Genomic DNA, 16696 nt, shown 5'->3' with positions numbered 1-16696 from the left:
TCCAAAGGAGGGCTGCTGGCAGTGGTAATGTTCATGAGCCTGGCAGTTCCTAAGAAGGTGCAGAGCTTGGCCGGAATGATTGGCATGGGTTTGAGCAGCTTCTGGGAATCAGTCTCTGGAGGGATGGCGTTTTCCCTCCCAATCCCAAAGTGTGGCTCAGAGGTCCCGTCTCCTACTGGTGAGTGTAGACCACAAATGGTAGATGGAGGAGCCCAAATAAGATCTGTGAGCAGAGTTCAAGGATTTGTTCAAGTTCTCAGTTTGGGGAACTGAGAGAGACTGGGAGACCCTTGGTTTTTTAAGGGCACGGCAGAGAAATGGGGCCAGATGATGGGGAATTGGGTCAGCAGGAGCCAAGGGGTGGAGAGCTTTGTGCCATTACAACTGTTTCTTCAGTGTTTGTCAGCTGTGGCAGTCAGTTCTGTTCCTGCAGCACGGTGGGTTTGTTTAGCAGGAGCCGTGTGTGGAATGTACACAGGTAGAGGAAGAGCAGTGCCACATCTCACCAGTGCCAAACCACGGCTTTCTGCTGGACTCCAGCTGCCTCTGCAGTCTGGGAATGGGTTTTTATGGGCTTTGAAATGATGCTGGTGAAGGGGTTTTGCTGCTTGGGTGTTTTTTTTAAAGAACTTCCTTGCATGCCCTCACCCACTCCTTGAGCATCACCCATGAGGTTGGTGTGAGCAGCCCAGTTCCCACAGAAGGTCTGCAGAGAGGGTCCATTTTAGCATGAAGCAGCTTTATTACAGGAACACAAAGCCATCAGAAATGTGTGGGATTGTTTATGGGGATTGTGTTTTCATTCTGGAGATTTCAATCCCCTTCAATAAGGTACCAGTAAAAAGTTGTTAATCTTAGTCAGGAATTTGGGGGAAATACTGAGATTGACTGTGCTGGTGAGTTTGAACATGAGTGTATTCAGGCAGTACTCAAGTTTGGACCATTTGCATCTTCAGCAGACATTTCAACAGTTTTTAGTGTAGCAATTTTATTTTAAAAATGATTTGGTTTTCAGTATTTGTATCAGTGCTTGATAAAGGTAAGGAAGGTAAACAGAGCAAAAGCCCCAGGCCATGAGTTAGAGCCAGGAGACAAGCTGGTTTATTAAAATCAGCTGTGATTGTGATCTAACTAGTTTGTGCTGTATCCAGTGGCTTTTCTTGGTGGACATTGATGCTCAGTGGTACCAATATTCTCGTTTCTCACAACAGCTGCATTTCTGGAATTTACAACATCTTGGTTTGTCTGCAGAAAACCACTCCTAAAAGATGCATCTACTGAATATAAGTGAGCAGTTTTTATTTTCAGTGTGTCTTTCGAAGCAAAGGGTGCATGTGCTGACCTGTAGCATTTGTCACAGAAATTTTGTATGTATGTGTGAACAGGATGATCAGTGTGTAGGATATAATTAATCCAATCAAGCAGTGAAGGTGCATTTCTCCCAACCACCTTTTCATCTGGTGCACATCTTTCCCATGTCAAAGGAGGTATTTCTCACTTCTCAGGATGTCTACAAGGTTGGCTCTTCCTCAGGCCTTGCTAAAGTGGCCTGCCTGACATCCACCATGGTTTTTATCCCTTCATGCCAGTTGAACAACTCCTTTTGTGCCATTTGGTATTTCTCAGCCATTGGGAGATTTGGGTCAGAGTGTGATTAGAAGGGAAGAAGCTGCTTTAACTGTCAGTGGGAACAACCACAACCATTCCAATTTCATTTATCTACAACTTGAAAACCAGGTAATTGCCTCTTTTGAAGTCAATACCACAATGTATTTGAACTTGCTTGAAACTTACTAGCTTGTAGGGTGGAGAATGTCCAGCTGGAGCGATGCAGAAACCCGCACTGGAGTGGTTTGCTTCCAATTCCTTGTGTTGGGTGAATACTTCCATGTTTCATGTTCATCAAGGTCCTTGCTGGACCACTGGGTAGCATCACCTTAGGTAGTTCAGGTTCTGCTGTGCAGTTGTCTTCCTGCCTCATCCAAGTCAGGTGGCAGTGGTGGAGCTGGGACCTGGTCTGTGCCCTGTGCCCAAGGCCTGGACTTGTCTGTTGTGTTCAAAGGCAGTTTTGAGTGGTGAACCCTTTTGGCTTTGGAGGCCATGGTGGCCCTGCCCTTGCCTTCGCCCATGGCAGTGTCTGCAGGACCTCATGTAGCCCCATGAGAATATCTGAGACATGAGAAACCCTCTTGAAGTTGTCAGCTCACACATCAGCCCTAAAATACAGGCTTCCCTTTGTATTTCCCAGATTTTCTGAGTTCTTGGAAGAGTTGAATATTCAGCACTTTGTGGTATCATGGGGTTTAAATCATTTTAGGTGACTTCAAAAGCCTTTCCCAGGCCTCTGAGCAAAGCTTTTGGAGCAATTGCCATGACAATATCCACTTTTCTCCCCAAGGACCTTGTGGGGTGTTTGGGTAGAGCTAGTCAGGTGAGTTATTCTGGTTTTCAGATGAGTCATTATGCCTTGAGGGCTGAACAAGAAACCTGCAGTTTACTTGACAGCACAACAAGTGAAAGAATAAAGGAGAACATCAGGCACAGCTCTTTAAGAGACAAAAATAGTAATTTGTGTAATGTGTCTCCTGGTGAACTACAAGAGCCCTCAACCATGTGAATAACTGGACTCTAACAGTGGGCTGAGAGGTGGGAAAACTGACTTAAGAATTTTATTTGGGCTTGGGAGGAGAATTAAGGAAATGGAATGGAATGGAATGGAATGGAATGGAATGGAATGGAATGGAATGGAATGGAATGGAATAAAACAGAATATTTCAGTTGGAAGGTGCCAACCATCATCCAGTTCAACTGCCTGCTCAATTCAGGGCTGACCAAAAGTTAAAGCGTGTTATTAAGGACATCGTCCAAATACGCTTCAGCAGCTTTAGAGGATGTGAGGTTGATGAACATGCATAGTTAATACTCATGAAGATAGAGAAGGTAACTGTTATTTTTCCCCATGCATAGACTAGAGCACTAGGGCCAAATCTTATCCTCATCAGAGCCTCCCACAGTGTCATCCCTTTGCAATGTGTAAATAGAACATGTTAAAGGGTTCAGAGGAAGCCCCACAATCAGGATGCTGGTCATTGGCATGGTTTTGTAGGTGCAGGCATGAGCAGCCTGGAAGCTGGAGCTCTCCTGTTCCATCAGGTCAGTGGTTTTGGAGTGTGTGGGACGGAGTGGCCCTTGACTAAAGCAACCTGTTTGTTATTTTCATGAAGATTGGGATCACAGCAGCAGTGGGAGCACAGGATCCCGGCCGGGGTCGAGCTCCAGGCAGGGCTCTGGATCCAGGTCTGGCAGCCACAGGAGAAGCAGCCAGTTCAGGCAATCAGCCAAGGTATACCTGGTGGTGACGTGCTGAAGCTGTGTCCCGTGCTTGCTGCTTCTTGGAGGCATCCCTCTCACGACATGTGTGTGGTGTGTGTCACACGTAAGCATGGGTGCATATCGGCTGGGAAGGACACTTCAAAGACCTCTTTAAGTCTCCCGTGATGTGTGACCCGCTGAGGTGTGCTGATTGCCTTAACTTTGGGAAAGAAGTCCCTAGTCAGCTGGTTCAGTGCAAAGGAAATCGGGGATTTTTTCTGTATTTGAAGTCTTGGAGTATTTCAGTTGTGGGAAATCAAGAGATGTCTGTAATTATTTGCTGGCAGGTCTTCATTAGACGTTGAAAACTGAGTGGACAGCACATAGATGGTGTTAAATGGTGACCTTAAGTCCAGCTGCTTTCTGTGTGAGCTGTCTGCAGGGCTATATGGGAAGTTATCTTCCTACTCTGCAAAAGACTCTAAGAATTAACTTTTTATATGGCTTTAGGTCCATCCTTGAACTCAGATGAGGGACCATTCCTGTTAGATTCAGTCAGCCTGTGTCCTCCTGTATTCTCCTGGAATCTCTCTCCTTTATGCACACATGAGCACCAGTTGTGCCAGAAGTGGATGGCAGACTCTGAGGTTTGGAGCCAGTGGTCAAAGTCCTGGTCCATTCATCCATTTCATCCTCCTGAAGATCTTGAGGAAATAGCTTTTCCTTCTGAGCCATGCTGTGGTGGGAGAGGACCCACAGAACCAGGTTGTATCTAGAAAGTGATGGTCCTTTCTGGTGGGAATGAGGCTCAACGTATCCTTTCCTCTTTGAGCAGGGATAATACTGTCTTCCTCAAAATTTCTATATTTTTATCTGTATTTTTCATACAAAAACTTGCAGTTTTCAACAAGGAAGCCCTGAATCAGAGCCCTTTCAGACAGTTCAGTGTCTATCTCATCTTTTTTCATTTTCTACCAAAGTGCAGCCAGGGGTTGTAGGCAGCTGAGAAGGAGGAAAAGTGGGGGAAGCTCCTCAAGCTCACAACTGAAAAATGATTAAGTAGTACATGGCGCAGGATAATCCCTGAATTTATAGCAGAGACCCAAGTGGCCACTTGGTGTTCTGTGTGCAGTGATGATTTAACCGGGTTGCAGTTGTGCAACAAAGAGCATGATTTCGTATTTGTTGTCTGGAGGATGGTAATGAGGAGCAACGAGAGGTGGGACGCTGAGCTGGGCTTTGTAAAGCTGCTGCGTGCATGCAAATGCTGACTTTGTGGGGAATTTGCTGAAGTTGCATGCATGGTAAACAGCCAGAGTCCACGTGGGCCCGTCCCTGTTTGTGTGGGCAGCTCCAGGGGCTGGGCAGCAGTGGATGGAGGTCATCTGTGCTCACAGGGGCAGGAGGACAGAGGTTGTGGGCATACATTTAAACCACAGTGTGTGTAGGATCTGCTTTACTCATCTCTCAGAGTACTGTTTGTACGCTCATGAAAGCGTCTCTCAATTATCATTCCAAGTGAATTAATTAATTTTCAGCGGTACTAACTCCTTCTCAGTGAAAAAGATTATCTAAAGCTGAGGGTTGGGTCACTGGGAGCTTCGTGTTAAAATTGCTGATGGTTATAATTGCAGTCCTGGGGGGACTGACAGCAAGTCACTGCTTTTCTTAAATACACGCAATTTTTAATTTTTTTTTTTTTTTTTTTTTGTACCTGGATTTGAGAACTGGCTTTTTGAAGTCTTATTATTAAGTCTTGGCATTATGAGCATTTTAGTAAGCTCCCTGCAGCCCAGGGCTGCAAGGCTGCTCCTTGTCCTGTGAGCTGACACAGCGACTGGTTCTAAGGACAGGTCATAGAAGACCAAAAGGGTGTCTTGAAATGGCCACAGTGACTCACGACTTAATGACAAGGTGTGTTATCACTGGGCCCTGGCGCCGTCTTTGTGGAGTCTGGCTGATGCTTGGAGTGTCTCCAAGAGGTTCTGGGGACATCTTCTAGGAGGACCAGGTTTGGATGAGAGTGTCCAATTGCTGCCTTGGACCTGCTTGACCGCCTCGCCCCCTGAAATGGATTTGCCTCTTCTTCGTGTGTCAGCTATGATAACCTGCACATGTGTGCTTCCATTATACTGCATTTGGATGCTTGTAAGGATTTAAGAAACTAATTCTTCTCCTTGGTGGGAGAAAATCGTGCTTAGATTTGCCTAAAATAAAAAGCTCATCTTCTGTGACTTAGCACGGGAGTTAGGTATTTCTGGTAATTTGTTTCTGAGCAGAGACGTGTCAACTTACAGATCCCCAGGGGTTAAAATCATAATCCATAAACCCCTTAGAGGAGACTAAAAAAGGGAGCAGTGTGTCTGTGTTTGGAGTTTCTGGTGTCTAAATTGGTTGTGCTGGAAATGACTGCACAGTGTAACCATCTGTTCACTAAGGACATGTGTCCCTGACATTGGTTGGGAAAGCGTTGCTCAATTTGTGAGCAGATTGAGCTCTGGGACTTCATTAAGAAATGGTCACATTTTTTATGAGTTTCTAATGTCTTGGTTAATATTAATAATACTTGAAAATGACAGAAGTTATATGACGGGAAAGAGAATCCACTTTCTCTAGCATGTGTTTTGCCAGGGTGGGACCATTTGGATTGAGTTGCTTAAATAATCTGAATATGTACAAGATTGTGAGTAATCTGAATAAGAAATGTTGAGGGGAAAATTTGTTAATATGGACTCCTTATGTGCAATGCATTCAGTCCATCCAGACGAAGTCAAGTCTGATTTCTTAAATGGTCTTGAATGGCAAAATCCAACCTGCTATACTTCACCTGTAAAGGGTGGAGGGGGCAGCCCTCTTTGTGCAGGAAGGACATGTGAGGGCTGATGACTGTGAAGGGGCTTTAAATAACTTAACTTTGCTTTAGATGCTCGTGCTTTGAGTTGTCCACTTTGACAAAAGCAGCTGACTGCACAGGAAAATTCAAGGTGTTTCGCAGCTGGCTGGAGATTTCTTATAATGCCCATGGGGAAGAGCCCTGGGGGGGCTGATACCAGTAGCTGGACATGAGCCCAGGGTGCCCAGGTGGGCAAGATGCCAGTGGCCCCTGGGCTGTCCCAGCCAGGCTGTGACACAGCCCCAGGGCAGTGCCCGTCCCTGTGCTGGCACTGCTGAGGCGCCTCCAGTGCTGGGGACAGCTCTGGGCCCTCAGGACAAGAGAGACACTGAGGGGCTGGAGCGTGTCCAGGGCAGGGAACGGAGCTGGGAAGGGGCTGGAGCCCCAGGAGAGGCTGAGGGAGCTGGGAAGGGGCTCAGCCTGGAGAAAAGGAGGCTCAGGGGGGACCTTGTGGCTCTGCACAGCTCCTGACAGGAGGGGGCAGCCGGGGGGGTCGGGCTCTGCTCCAGGGAACAGGGACAGGAGGAGAGGGAACGGCCTCAGGCTGGGCCAGGGCAGGCTCAGATTTGGCATCAGGAGGAATTTTGTCACAGAAAAGATTGTTAAGCATTGGAACAGGCTGCCCAGGGCATTGATGGAGTCCTCATCCCTGGAAATGTTCAAGTGTTCAAGTGCTCTGGGCTGGGTGACAAAGGAGGATCGGGCACAGGTTAGACTCGATCTTGGAGATCTTTTCCAACCTAAATGATTCTGTGATTTCTGTGAATCTCGGCCTGCCCCCTGGACCTTGGTGGATTGTAGTTGTGGACATGGGGCAGGAGGACAGGGCTGGAGTCAGAGCTGAGCTTGTGCATTGTCTGCTCCATGTTGTGCACAGCACTGTGTCCCCGAGGCTGAAACTGTCACTCCTTGCCTTCACGGTGCATTTCTGCAGCAGGAGAGGGGTCTCTGCATTGCATGGATTCACACAGGAACACAGGATCCCTTGTGCAGAGCCAAGACGCCTCCGTGGCTGGTGGGAGAGGCTGTGCCCTGGTCAGGATAGCTCCATGTGCCTCCCGACAAGTAACCACCTTTCCATCTCTCCTAGAATGGCAACAAGGAGAGCAACCTTGACATGCTGGGCACAGACATCTGGGCTGCCAACACCTTTGACTCCTTCAGGTAAGCTGGTTTTAAAATGCTTTAAGAGAAAGTTGGACTCTTAAGATGGACTATGCCTTGCCTTAGCCCTCACTGGTATGTCCATCCTGCTGGTACTCAGGCACCAGAGAGTATCCTGGTAGTACTGACATCACTGCTCCTCCTCCTCCCCATCCCCACTTAGCCTGTGGCACCAAGGACAATCTATTTAAAGCATCCCTTTAAATAAATGTGTTCTTTGGAGAGGCCACTGGATGGGTTTGCAGTCCAAACACCTGAAACCAGTACCAGTACAATTACTTGTAGTCACCCCAGAGCTGCACAGGCAAGACTTGAGTCAACTCTGAGCTGCCGCTGTAGGATTTTACTTTCCCATTAGTTTGAGGTACCATTATGTGTTGGCTTCTTAGCTGCTGGGAAGAACTCTTCAGCTGCTGTCTCAGTGAAAGCAGTGAAATATCCTTCCTGTCCAGTTTTATGCATATTGTGCAGGTGTTGAGTCACTGGAGCAGACAGGTTGTGCAGGATCAGAGAAAACATCATTTCATGGACCTGTTGCAATACCCTCTTGGTGCAGAGAGCGAGTATATTTTGCAGGGTGTCTTCTGTATCAAAATTAGAGGCTTAGATCAAGGCTCAAGAGCTCAGCATACCTAAAAAAACAAGAAAAAATGAAAAGAGATGCATCAGTGTGAAGGTTGGAGGCTCACATCCACGTGCTCTGCAGCAGGGAGTAGGGAGTGGTGCTTCCAGAAATGCCAGCTTTCCTTGCCTGCAGGCTCCAATGTGCCCTCTGCTCTTCAGCTCAGTGGTGTTTAATTAGTAGTGGACTTCCTTTCTCTGTTTTTCCCTGTTTTTCTCTCCTAGTGGTGCAACGTGGGACTTGCAGCCTGAAAAACTAGATTTCACCCAGTTTCACAGGAAGCTGCGGAACACCTCCAAACACCCATTGCCTCACATAGACAGAGAAGGGTGAGTGCTGTGTCTGCAATACTGTGCTCTCCAGGAAGGTCTCTAACTTCTCCCTTGCTCTAGGAACTTTGGCTTGGTGGCACCTCACATCGAGGACATGGGAAGAGGCACTGGACTGTTTAGGGAGTTTGAGAATGCCATGATCAGTCTCTCTGGCTCCTCTGTCATCCAGTTCTGAGCTGGAGTGGAGTTGTTCTCTGTATTTTTGCATTGCCTGATGGATCTGAGTGTTTAAATAACTCTGGATCCAAGTCTCCTAGATCCTGGTGTTCTAAATTTAAACATCTCTGGGTATTGGAGGAAAGATCCTGGCTTAGTGCTGACCTGGTTACAGTTTCTGTGAATGACACTGTTCTTCCCAGCAAGAGTTCACGGAAGGAGAGAGCATCAATGTGTTTCATAAAACTGTGAAAACATTCAACAGCTCCCTTTGGTTGTGACAGCCTCCACAGGCTTCCCTGGTATTTCTGGATTCCCTACTGGCTGTCAGTTGGTCAAACCAAATAAATGTGTGCTGGCACCAAGTGGCTCACCAGTGTTGCTTAGATGGATATCACCATTTCCCTGCAGGTTCTCTGCAGATGGAGAAACAGTCACTTCCAGACAGGAGGGTGCAGCCAGGTGGGCTTTGGGCTCTTCTCCCCTGTAACAAATGACAGGATAAGAGGTAAAGGCCTCACATTGCATCAGGGGAGGTGTAGATTGGATGTTATTGGAACAGTTTCTTCATGGAAAGGGCTGTCCAGCCCTGGCGGGGCTGCCCAGGGTAGGGGTGGAGTCACCATCCCTGGAGAGATTTAAAAACCATGTGGATGTGGCACTTGGGGACATTGGTCAGTAGTGGCCTTGGCAGGGCCAAGGGAATGCTTGGATTTGGTGTTCCTAGAGGTCTTTTCCAGCCATAACAATTCCATGATTAGATCGAGTTTTCCTCATGCTATCACTCAGAGCATAGAGGAAGGACAAAAATTAGAACAGGTCTAAAAGATGGGGTTGCAGCTGATGTTCCATCACTGCCATGTTGTTTCCAGGGATGGAAATCTTCTTTTGGAGACATTTTTTCTGCTGATAATTTGGTTTTGCCAAAATACTGGCCAGCGCCATATGCCTGGTCTGCGCATCTTGTTTAGAATGCAAGTTTAGAATTGTTATTAGAACAGTTGATTGGAAACAACTAGAAACATCCAGCTAGGCCAGAAATCCCATACCAGCCCAGGCTCAGTATCTGCAGTAGGCTCCTCTGCCATTCAGGGACAGGAAGACTCAGACAACCTTTTTTTCTGCTCTGTAAGTAAGGTATACTGCAGGTTTGTAAAGAGCAATTTTCAGAACATTTGGAACAATATATCACTAAATTTCTAAGTCACTAAGTCTCTTAGTCAAGTTCAATCCCATTTTTTCAGATGAGCTTGAAAAAGGAGATGAAGGGGGGCCCTCTGTAAAATAAGATATAATGTGCTTCCTCTGTAAAAGAAGATATAATATGCTTCATGGCTGATGGCACTTGCCAGGTGATCCTGTCAGTGACAGCTGCTATGTGCAGGGAGGGTGGAGCAGGGTTGTTGTTGTGTTTTTCCTCTGGTTCCTGCTGTATTGTGAATGCCCACATTGCAAACAGGTAGAGGAGGCAGCGTGGAGGTGAGATATTTAATCACTCCTAAATATTACAGCTGTAAAAGTGGAGCAAAAACTAGTGTATCTGCAGAAAAGTTAAGCAGATGCTATCAGCACAAAATGGTGCATGTCCCAAAAATGCATGCCATGTAAGTAACCCGGCTAGGACAGATGAAGCACAAGAAAAGACAAAATTGTTATTATTTTTTAATTTCTAAAGCTGACTGTGTTGTGCATTCATTAGCTCTCCATGGTGAATCTGTGCTGAGATTCAGCTTGCTGAGGCTCTATGAATCTCCACCTGCTAGCTAGGCATTTTCCCCTCTTGCTTGAATGGGAACCATTTTTTAAAAAATTTAGCTGTGCAGTGAAAAAAATAATAGGGAAAAAAAAAAAAGGACTGTGCTGCTCAGTGTGTGTTTTCAACACTAAAAGAACCATTTTATTCCTTAGTCTGATCAGTTGCCCAAGGCTGACCATGTAGTTGTATCCAGTTGTGTGACCTGAAGTGACTTTTGGTTGGGTGAAGCGTTTTCCTCCAGGGAGACACCTGCTTTTATTGGAAGATGCTGTTTGGTGGCATGCTGAATAATCACAAGTGGAACAGTTAAGAAAAAGCAGGGAACTGTACCGTATTTCTGACCTGAATTCATCTGGCTTTAATTTCCAGTGCTAGCTCTTGGCTCTGCTTGTACTCTTCCAGATCAAACATCCTTTTGTAGCTGGTATTTTCTCTTCATTCCAAGTATCTCCCAAGCACATGTATCCCTTGAGTTTTTCAGGTACTCTAAGGAATTTCTCTACTGCCTCGTTGAAACACGACTGCCAGTGCTGACTGTGGTCCTGTAGCTGGGGCTCATCTGTGCCGTCTCTGGAGGAAAACTGCCTTCATCCCCCTAATCCCTGCCTCCTCTTCATCACCTGCCTTTTTGCCACAATTCAGCATCAGAAATTCAGCCTGGGACGGTCCCCACCCTTTTCAGATGACCTTTTCCTGCAATACACTTGTGCTCTGCACTTGCAGCTGGCATTGTTTGGCCCCAGATGTGTGACATGATTTTTCTCATCTGTATAAATACATATATATAAATATATTTTTCAGATGTATGTTTCTGTATACGTATGCGCGCTTTGTAAGTCAAAGTCAGCATTTCATCTAGGATGGAAAGTCAATTGTCAAAACACCTCTGATTTCCAATAAATGCAGAATCACAGAATAGTTCGGATTGGAAGGGATCTTCAAGATCACCTAGTCCAAACCCCTGCATGGTCAGAGATACATTCTACTAAACCAGGATGCTCAAGTTGATTAAGGTTAATTAAATTGCTTTCCTTCAGCTTGCTGGTTCTTGAGCCTGGTACTTCAGGACATGCCATTTTTCTCATTTTTTTCCTCCCATTGTCTCTAATACCAAGATCTAACTTCTCTAACTTCTAGGCACTGATTACCTGTGTCATCTGCTACCAAAGCCTCTACTGTAACTTAGTTAACAATATCTTGCTTCTAACTGACAAAAAAAAAAAAGTATCACTCTTGCATAATAAAGAAAGATAATCTCTGTTGTTTGTGGACATAGAAGGATGATAATTATTGACCATTTCTTTATTTTTCTGTATCATCACAAACTCTTTGCATCCAACTAGTAATTATCTTTGGATTGTTTTTTCTTTCTTATTCCAAGAAAGTCCTTCAGCTTCCAGTTCTGTGTATGATGTGTGAGTGCTTGACTTCTCATCCCAATTTCTTTGTCTTTCAAATTGCCTGTTTATATTTATATTGATTGCTGCTTCCTGTCTGAGGTGTGTGTTTGCTGATTTTCAACACCTTTCTCATCGGGGGAGCTGCAGCTCCCGTGGAGACCAGCAAATGAGCAGTGCTTCAAAGGAAACGTTTTTCATTACTTTCTTTGTGCTCTCATTTCTGCTGTCCAGGTGGGCTGTGCTTTCAGTTTTACTTGGTCCGGAAATCAAGTCACCCTGGGCTCAGAACTGCCTTTGCTTTTCTCACTGCTGCTACTACCAAAAGTGTTTGCAAGCTGTGGCAGATGGTGCAGGTGGAGAGGACTGAGCAAAGCATTTAATTTTGTATTAACAGCTTTACGCTTGCGTGGGAGTGTTTTGGAAGCACAGCTCACTTGCTCCAGAGAGAGCCTCTTTGTTTCCATGAGAGGCCTTTGCAGTGACAACTGATATTCCCCTTGTGCTGTAATAGAAAATTAACTGTATCTCCAATGAATTTTCACGTGTTTTTGTTTTGTTTTCTTCTTGCTACAGGCTTGGAAAGGGGAAATACGAGGATGGTGACAGCATCAACTTGAATGACATAGAGAAAGTCCTTCCAGTGTGGCAGGTAGGTGATGAGGATATCTGCCTCTGCCATGGTGGGGACCAGCAGCAGCACCTTCCCTGCCTTGTGTTCCCTTAGGAAACCTCATCAGGACTAGGAAAGTTCCTGGGCTGTGGTCCTTTAGGGGTTGGGATGGAGATTTGTTCCTGTGGTTTCAGGTGTTAGTGCTGGGCATGGGCAGTTACCACGCAGACTTTTTTGGGAGGTGATACACTGAGGGCAGTATATACCTATATATATATGTATATATGTGGATGTGCACAGGGCTCATATATTGAAGAAAAGGAGATTCTGGAAAGCATCAACCCCTCCTGACAGCTCCAAAATAAATTGTTGCCAGGAAGCCAGCAGTGCCTGTGTGCTGACCCAGGTATTGGTCCTTTGGGGCAGTGCCCATGTTTATATGCAGTGGTAATCCATGTGTGTGTTTTCTCCAGCATGTTCTTTCCCCAGATCTCTCTTTGCAGTTTTGGCAGTTCTGGTTAAATGACTCTGAAGCCTGGATGTTGGGGAATAGCAGGATGAGACCCAGGAGTTCAGAAGACAAGTTGAAAAAGTCAATTAGTCAGCATCATATAGTTTTCCATTTTACAGTGCCCTAGTCCTCAAAGGAGCTGAGTTGCCTGAGCTAGGCAAGTTTCTGACAATGCTCAGTGTGTTTTTGCTGAAACCTCTTTGCCTCCAGAGGCAAGGATAAAAATATCTCATGTGCTGTGGTAGTGTTACCCTTTCCAGTGCTGAGCCAAGAGCTCACCAGGTGTGGGAATTTTGAATGAATTAGAGATGGGACCTCTGATTTACTTTAGATGGTGCGATTTTTTTTTTTTTTAATCTTTTACACAGGCAGGAAGGATGAGTTTCAGCTCACAGCTTCACTGCATGGTTCAGAAGGTCACAAGACCTCTAGTTAAAAGACCTTTTAAGCATTTATTAACTAATAAAACACTGCTAACAAGGATATTTATGCTTTTGACCTAATCCTTAAATATTTCATCTTACGGACTCATGCTACAGTGTAAGCTTTCTTAGCCAATCATGTTATGACACACAAACCTACAGTAGTGCATTCTAAATTCCTTGTTCACCTCTGTAACTACTTTTATTTTTTCTATATCTTAAACTCTGAAACTCTAAACTTTCTTCTACTTAGCTTAACATGTCTCTGCCTTAAACTATAAATCTGCATTCTTGCTTTTAGTACTTAAGTTTGGGAGCCTTTTCCAAGGTCTCAAATCAATTCTTGTGTTTAACTCTAAGCTTTGGCTTACAGGCCCAAAGTTCTGAGAGTTCCTTGCATTTCGGATTCCAACAGCCGGGCTTCTTGCTCACACATCATGTGAGGAAAAGCTTTGCTCATCCTGCAGACCATGTGACAATCTGCCTTACTGTTTCTTTTGGGTGAGCTATTTGGCACTGAGTACATGAAGGAGTGGAGAAGGGCAGCTGACTTTGACAGGGAGGAGCACTGCCTGCAGCTGCTTCCTGCTCAGTCTCTTCCATGTTTGGTATGTCTGGACTTTAGGTCACAGGGAAAAAAAAAAAAAAACCATCAGGTTCAGCTGATACAAACCCCATTAATTCTGTAAAATAAGGTTAGTTTCCCTGGGGAATAATTGGAAATGAAGAATCAAACCATCTTTGGTGTGAGGAGCTGATTACCTTCAATAGGGTTTTAATCAACAGCTGTTAAATAAGCCAGGTCCTCCTGGTCTGGTTATCATTTCATCATGTCCTAAGAGTACATTGAATGCAATGAATTCATTCCAATATATACATTAGTATCTGGCTTAATTATTAGTGTGACATCTCTAAGCTGGAAGACCTAGTGGGAATGCTGGATTTGATGCTTTGTTTGTGCCTCAGGCAGACTCGTGCAGCGCTGCATTAATTTGCAGACATGCTTACCTTGGCATGTAGAGGCAGTCATATATATCTGTGGGAGCTAGGACCCAGGTGGCTCTGGGTGTGGGTTTATCTTGTTCAACATGGACAAGTGAAATACTTGCAGACAGCTGGTTTAATCCTGACATATCTTTGTTAACTGGATTTGGATGCAACCGTGCAGTGCTGACAGTGATTTTACTGCTCCTCATCCCTTGTTTTAAATGGCTCTGTGGAGCAGTGTGGGGGTGGGGGCATAAGGGGAGATACTCCCTTGTGTGAGCCTGTGAAAGGAAAATCCCTCACCCCATGGGGTTGTTGTGTTCATGGGTGTTGCATCCTGAGGAAGAGGCTTTTCAGGCTGGTGATGCATAAACTCTGTTCTGTCTGTGTTTGAGAGCTCATGTGCTTACAGCAGGCATGCACGGATGGAGGGGCCAATCTGAGCATCCTCTAGCTCCTCTGGGGTAGTCTGAGCATCCTCCAGTGTGACTGAACTAGTCCAAGCATCCTCCAGCACAACTGGGGTGGTCCAAGCATCCTCCAGCATGACTCGGAAGTTTTTAGCTGCTGGGTGTTCTTCAGCAGCCATGGAAAGGTTAAAAGCACCACGTTTGAGAGAGGTGGGGAGTCTTGCTTGCAGGCTGCTTGGAGGTTTGTGTGCCTTTGGTGTTAAGGTGTGATAGACACAGGGCATGAATCCAGAACTAATCTCCAGTGTACATCCAGGTCTGAATGGGTACCTACAGAGACATGCAGAGATGTCCCTAATCAAGCAGAATATTCTGGTTTTCTGGGGATTGAACAGAGTGTTCTGGATATCTGGGTGTTAATATCCCCCTATACATGAGTTTTTATGCTGGAATCTATCAATAGTATTTTAACAAAATATTGCAAGGAAAGCCTATGACTATTTGGCAATTAAAAGGTGGAAAAATAAACAAAACAAAATAAACCCAAGCGACCTTTCCCCAGATCCTCTTCTTTTGTTTGGAATTCGTGCATCCCAGTCCTTGGGGATGCTCTCACAGCATGGTGTGCTCTGCCATCTCGTGGACATGCACAGGCTTCACAATGCCTTCACCACAACTCGTAATTTGAAGCTTTCTCATGGCCTATCCTTTCAAAATCCATCTGAGGTGCTTGTTTTTACTGGTGAATAGGTTTTTATTTTTGAAAGCTTCATGGCTAGGAGCTCATGAGGTCACTGCCTTGGCTCAGCTCATGAGCCATAACCTCTTCATCTCTCCTTACTCATAAGAATCTGCAGTAGGATTTGGGCACTAATTCACCAGAGTGCTGCCAAAAATGACTGTTTTGAAGGTAAGTGTTCTCCATTCATAAGATCTGCTTTTTACTGCACACCAGGGAGCATCTGCTGCATAGAGAGTTGCAGCTCAGGTGCAGAAAGAGTCTTTATCATCCTCTCCATTTCCACATCAGCTGTTTTGCTGAAGGAGACCACATAACCACCTTGGCATCATGAGGACGTCACAGGGACGGCTGAGTCAGTGCCTTTTGCTTTTGCTCCCTTTGGCAAACGTTTGGGAACTTTCAGGCTTGGATGTGTCACATCCAAGTACTCTGGTCCCAGATTTAGTCTTCAGAGTCCTTGGCAAGCGAGCCCTTGGCAAAATGTACACTTACCAGAGAAAATAACCCAAGAGGTCATGTTCTGCAAGATCACAGGATCATGGAATGGCTTGAGTTGGAAGGGAACTTGAGGCTCAGCCCCTTCCAACCCCGCTGCCATGGGTAGGGACACCTTCCACTCTCCGAGGTCACTCCAAGCCCTGTCCATCCTGGCCTTGGACACTTCCAGGGATGGGGCAGTCACAGCTTTTCTGAGCAAGATCCACCCTGCTCCTTCCTGTGGAATTGCTGTAACTCACAAAGGACACAGGAGGCTGCACGTTGCAGGGGTGTGCTGTAAACCCTGCTAGACACAAGCAGAGAGTTTTGGCACATGTCCCAAGTGGTCTCTGGACTTGTGTATTGCAGTGTTTGGCTTTCAATTTGCTGGACTTGTGCCTTCAGAATGGGCTTGCCCTCCTTTGAATGCTGGGAATGTGCTTTCACTGCCCAGCTGCTCCTTGTCTTGTGTTTTAGGAGGTAGAAATGTGGCACTTCTGAAAGGCGTATTGGGCTTTATTGTTGTAATGAGATAAACTTGGAAGATGGCATTGATATCATTTGGTTTGGCATCTTACTGCCTTCAGCTCATCTCCTTCCGTTTCCTTACTGATTCTTGACCCTTTTTGTCATATGCTTGCTGTTACAATAAACTGCTTGTTTCTCTTCTGGCTGCAGTCGTCATCCAGCTTCCTTGTTGGAAGAGAAACAAGGGAGAAGCTCCTTAGGAGAAAGGCAGACTCTAAGTTGTTCACATTCCTCTTAGCACCACTATGTTCCTGATTTTGTCCAAACAGGATTAGAAGCACCAGGATTCCTGATCCGGTTTGTAGTTCAGCCTATAGGTGCTTAGGCAAACAGATTTGTTATTTAAACTCTTCCTTTTTACACATGCCTGTGTT

The 16696-nt window shown here is 45.6% G+C and overlaps 1 protein-coding gene across 5 annotated transcripts in view; it reads left to right on the top strand.

Annotated features, from left to right (window-relative positions):
* Positions 1–16696, top strand: part of CTIF (cap binding complex dependent translation initiation factor) — a 148553-nt gene that overhangs the window by 39719 nt on the left and 92138 nt on the right. For 4 of the 5 annotated variants that reach the window (XM_054003028.1, XM_054003027.1, XM_054003030.1 and 1 more), the window contains exons 4-6: positions 7296–7369; positions 8216–8320; positions 12209–12284. In XM_054003028.1, coding sequence (XP_053859003.1) covers positions 7296–7369; positions 8216–8320; positions 12209–12284 — 255 coding nt within the window. Of the gene's footprint in view, positions 1–3224; positions 3344–7295; positions 7370–8215; positions 8321–12208; positions 12285–16696 lie in introns of all 5 variants that reach the window. The other variant, XM_054003031.1, reaches the window with a different exon arrangement.

Source organism: Vidua macroura, chromosome Z, assembly GCF_024509145.1.
Source record: "Vidua macroura isolate BioBank_ID:100142 chromosome Z, ASM2450914v1, whole genome shotgun sequence".
Taxonomy (NCBI): Eukaryota; Metazoa; Chordata; class Aves; order Passeriformes; family Viduidae; genus Vidua; species Vidua macroura.
The sequence above is the reverse complement of the archived record's forward strand: the minus strand, read 5'-3'. Positions and strand labels throughout refer to the sequence as shown.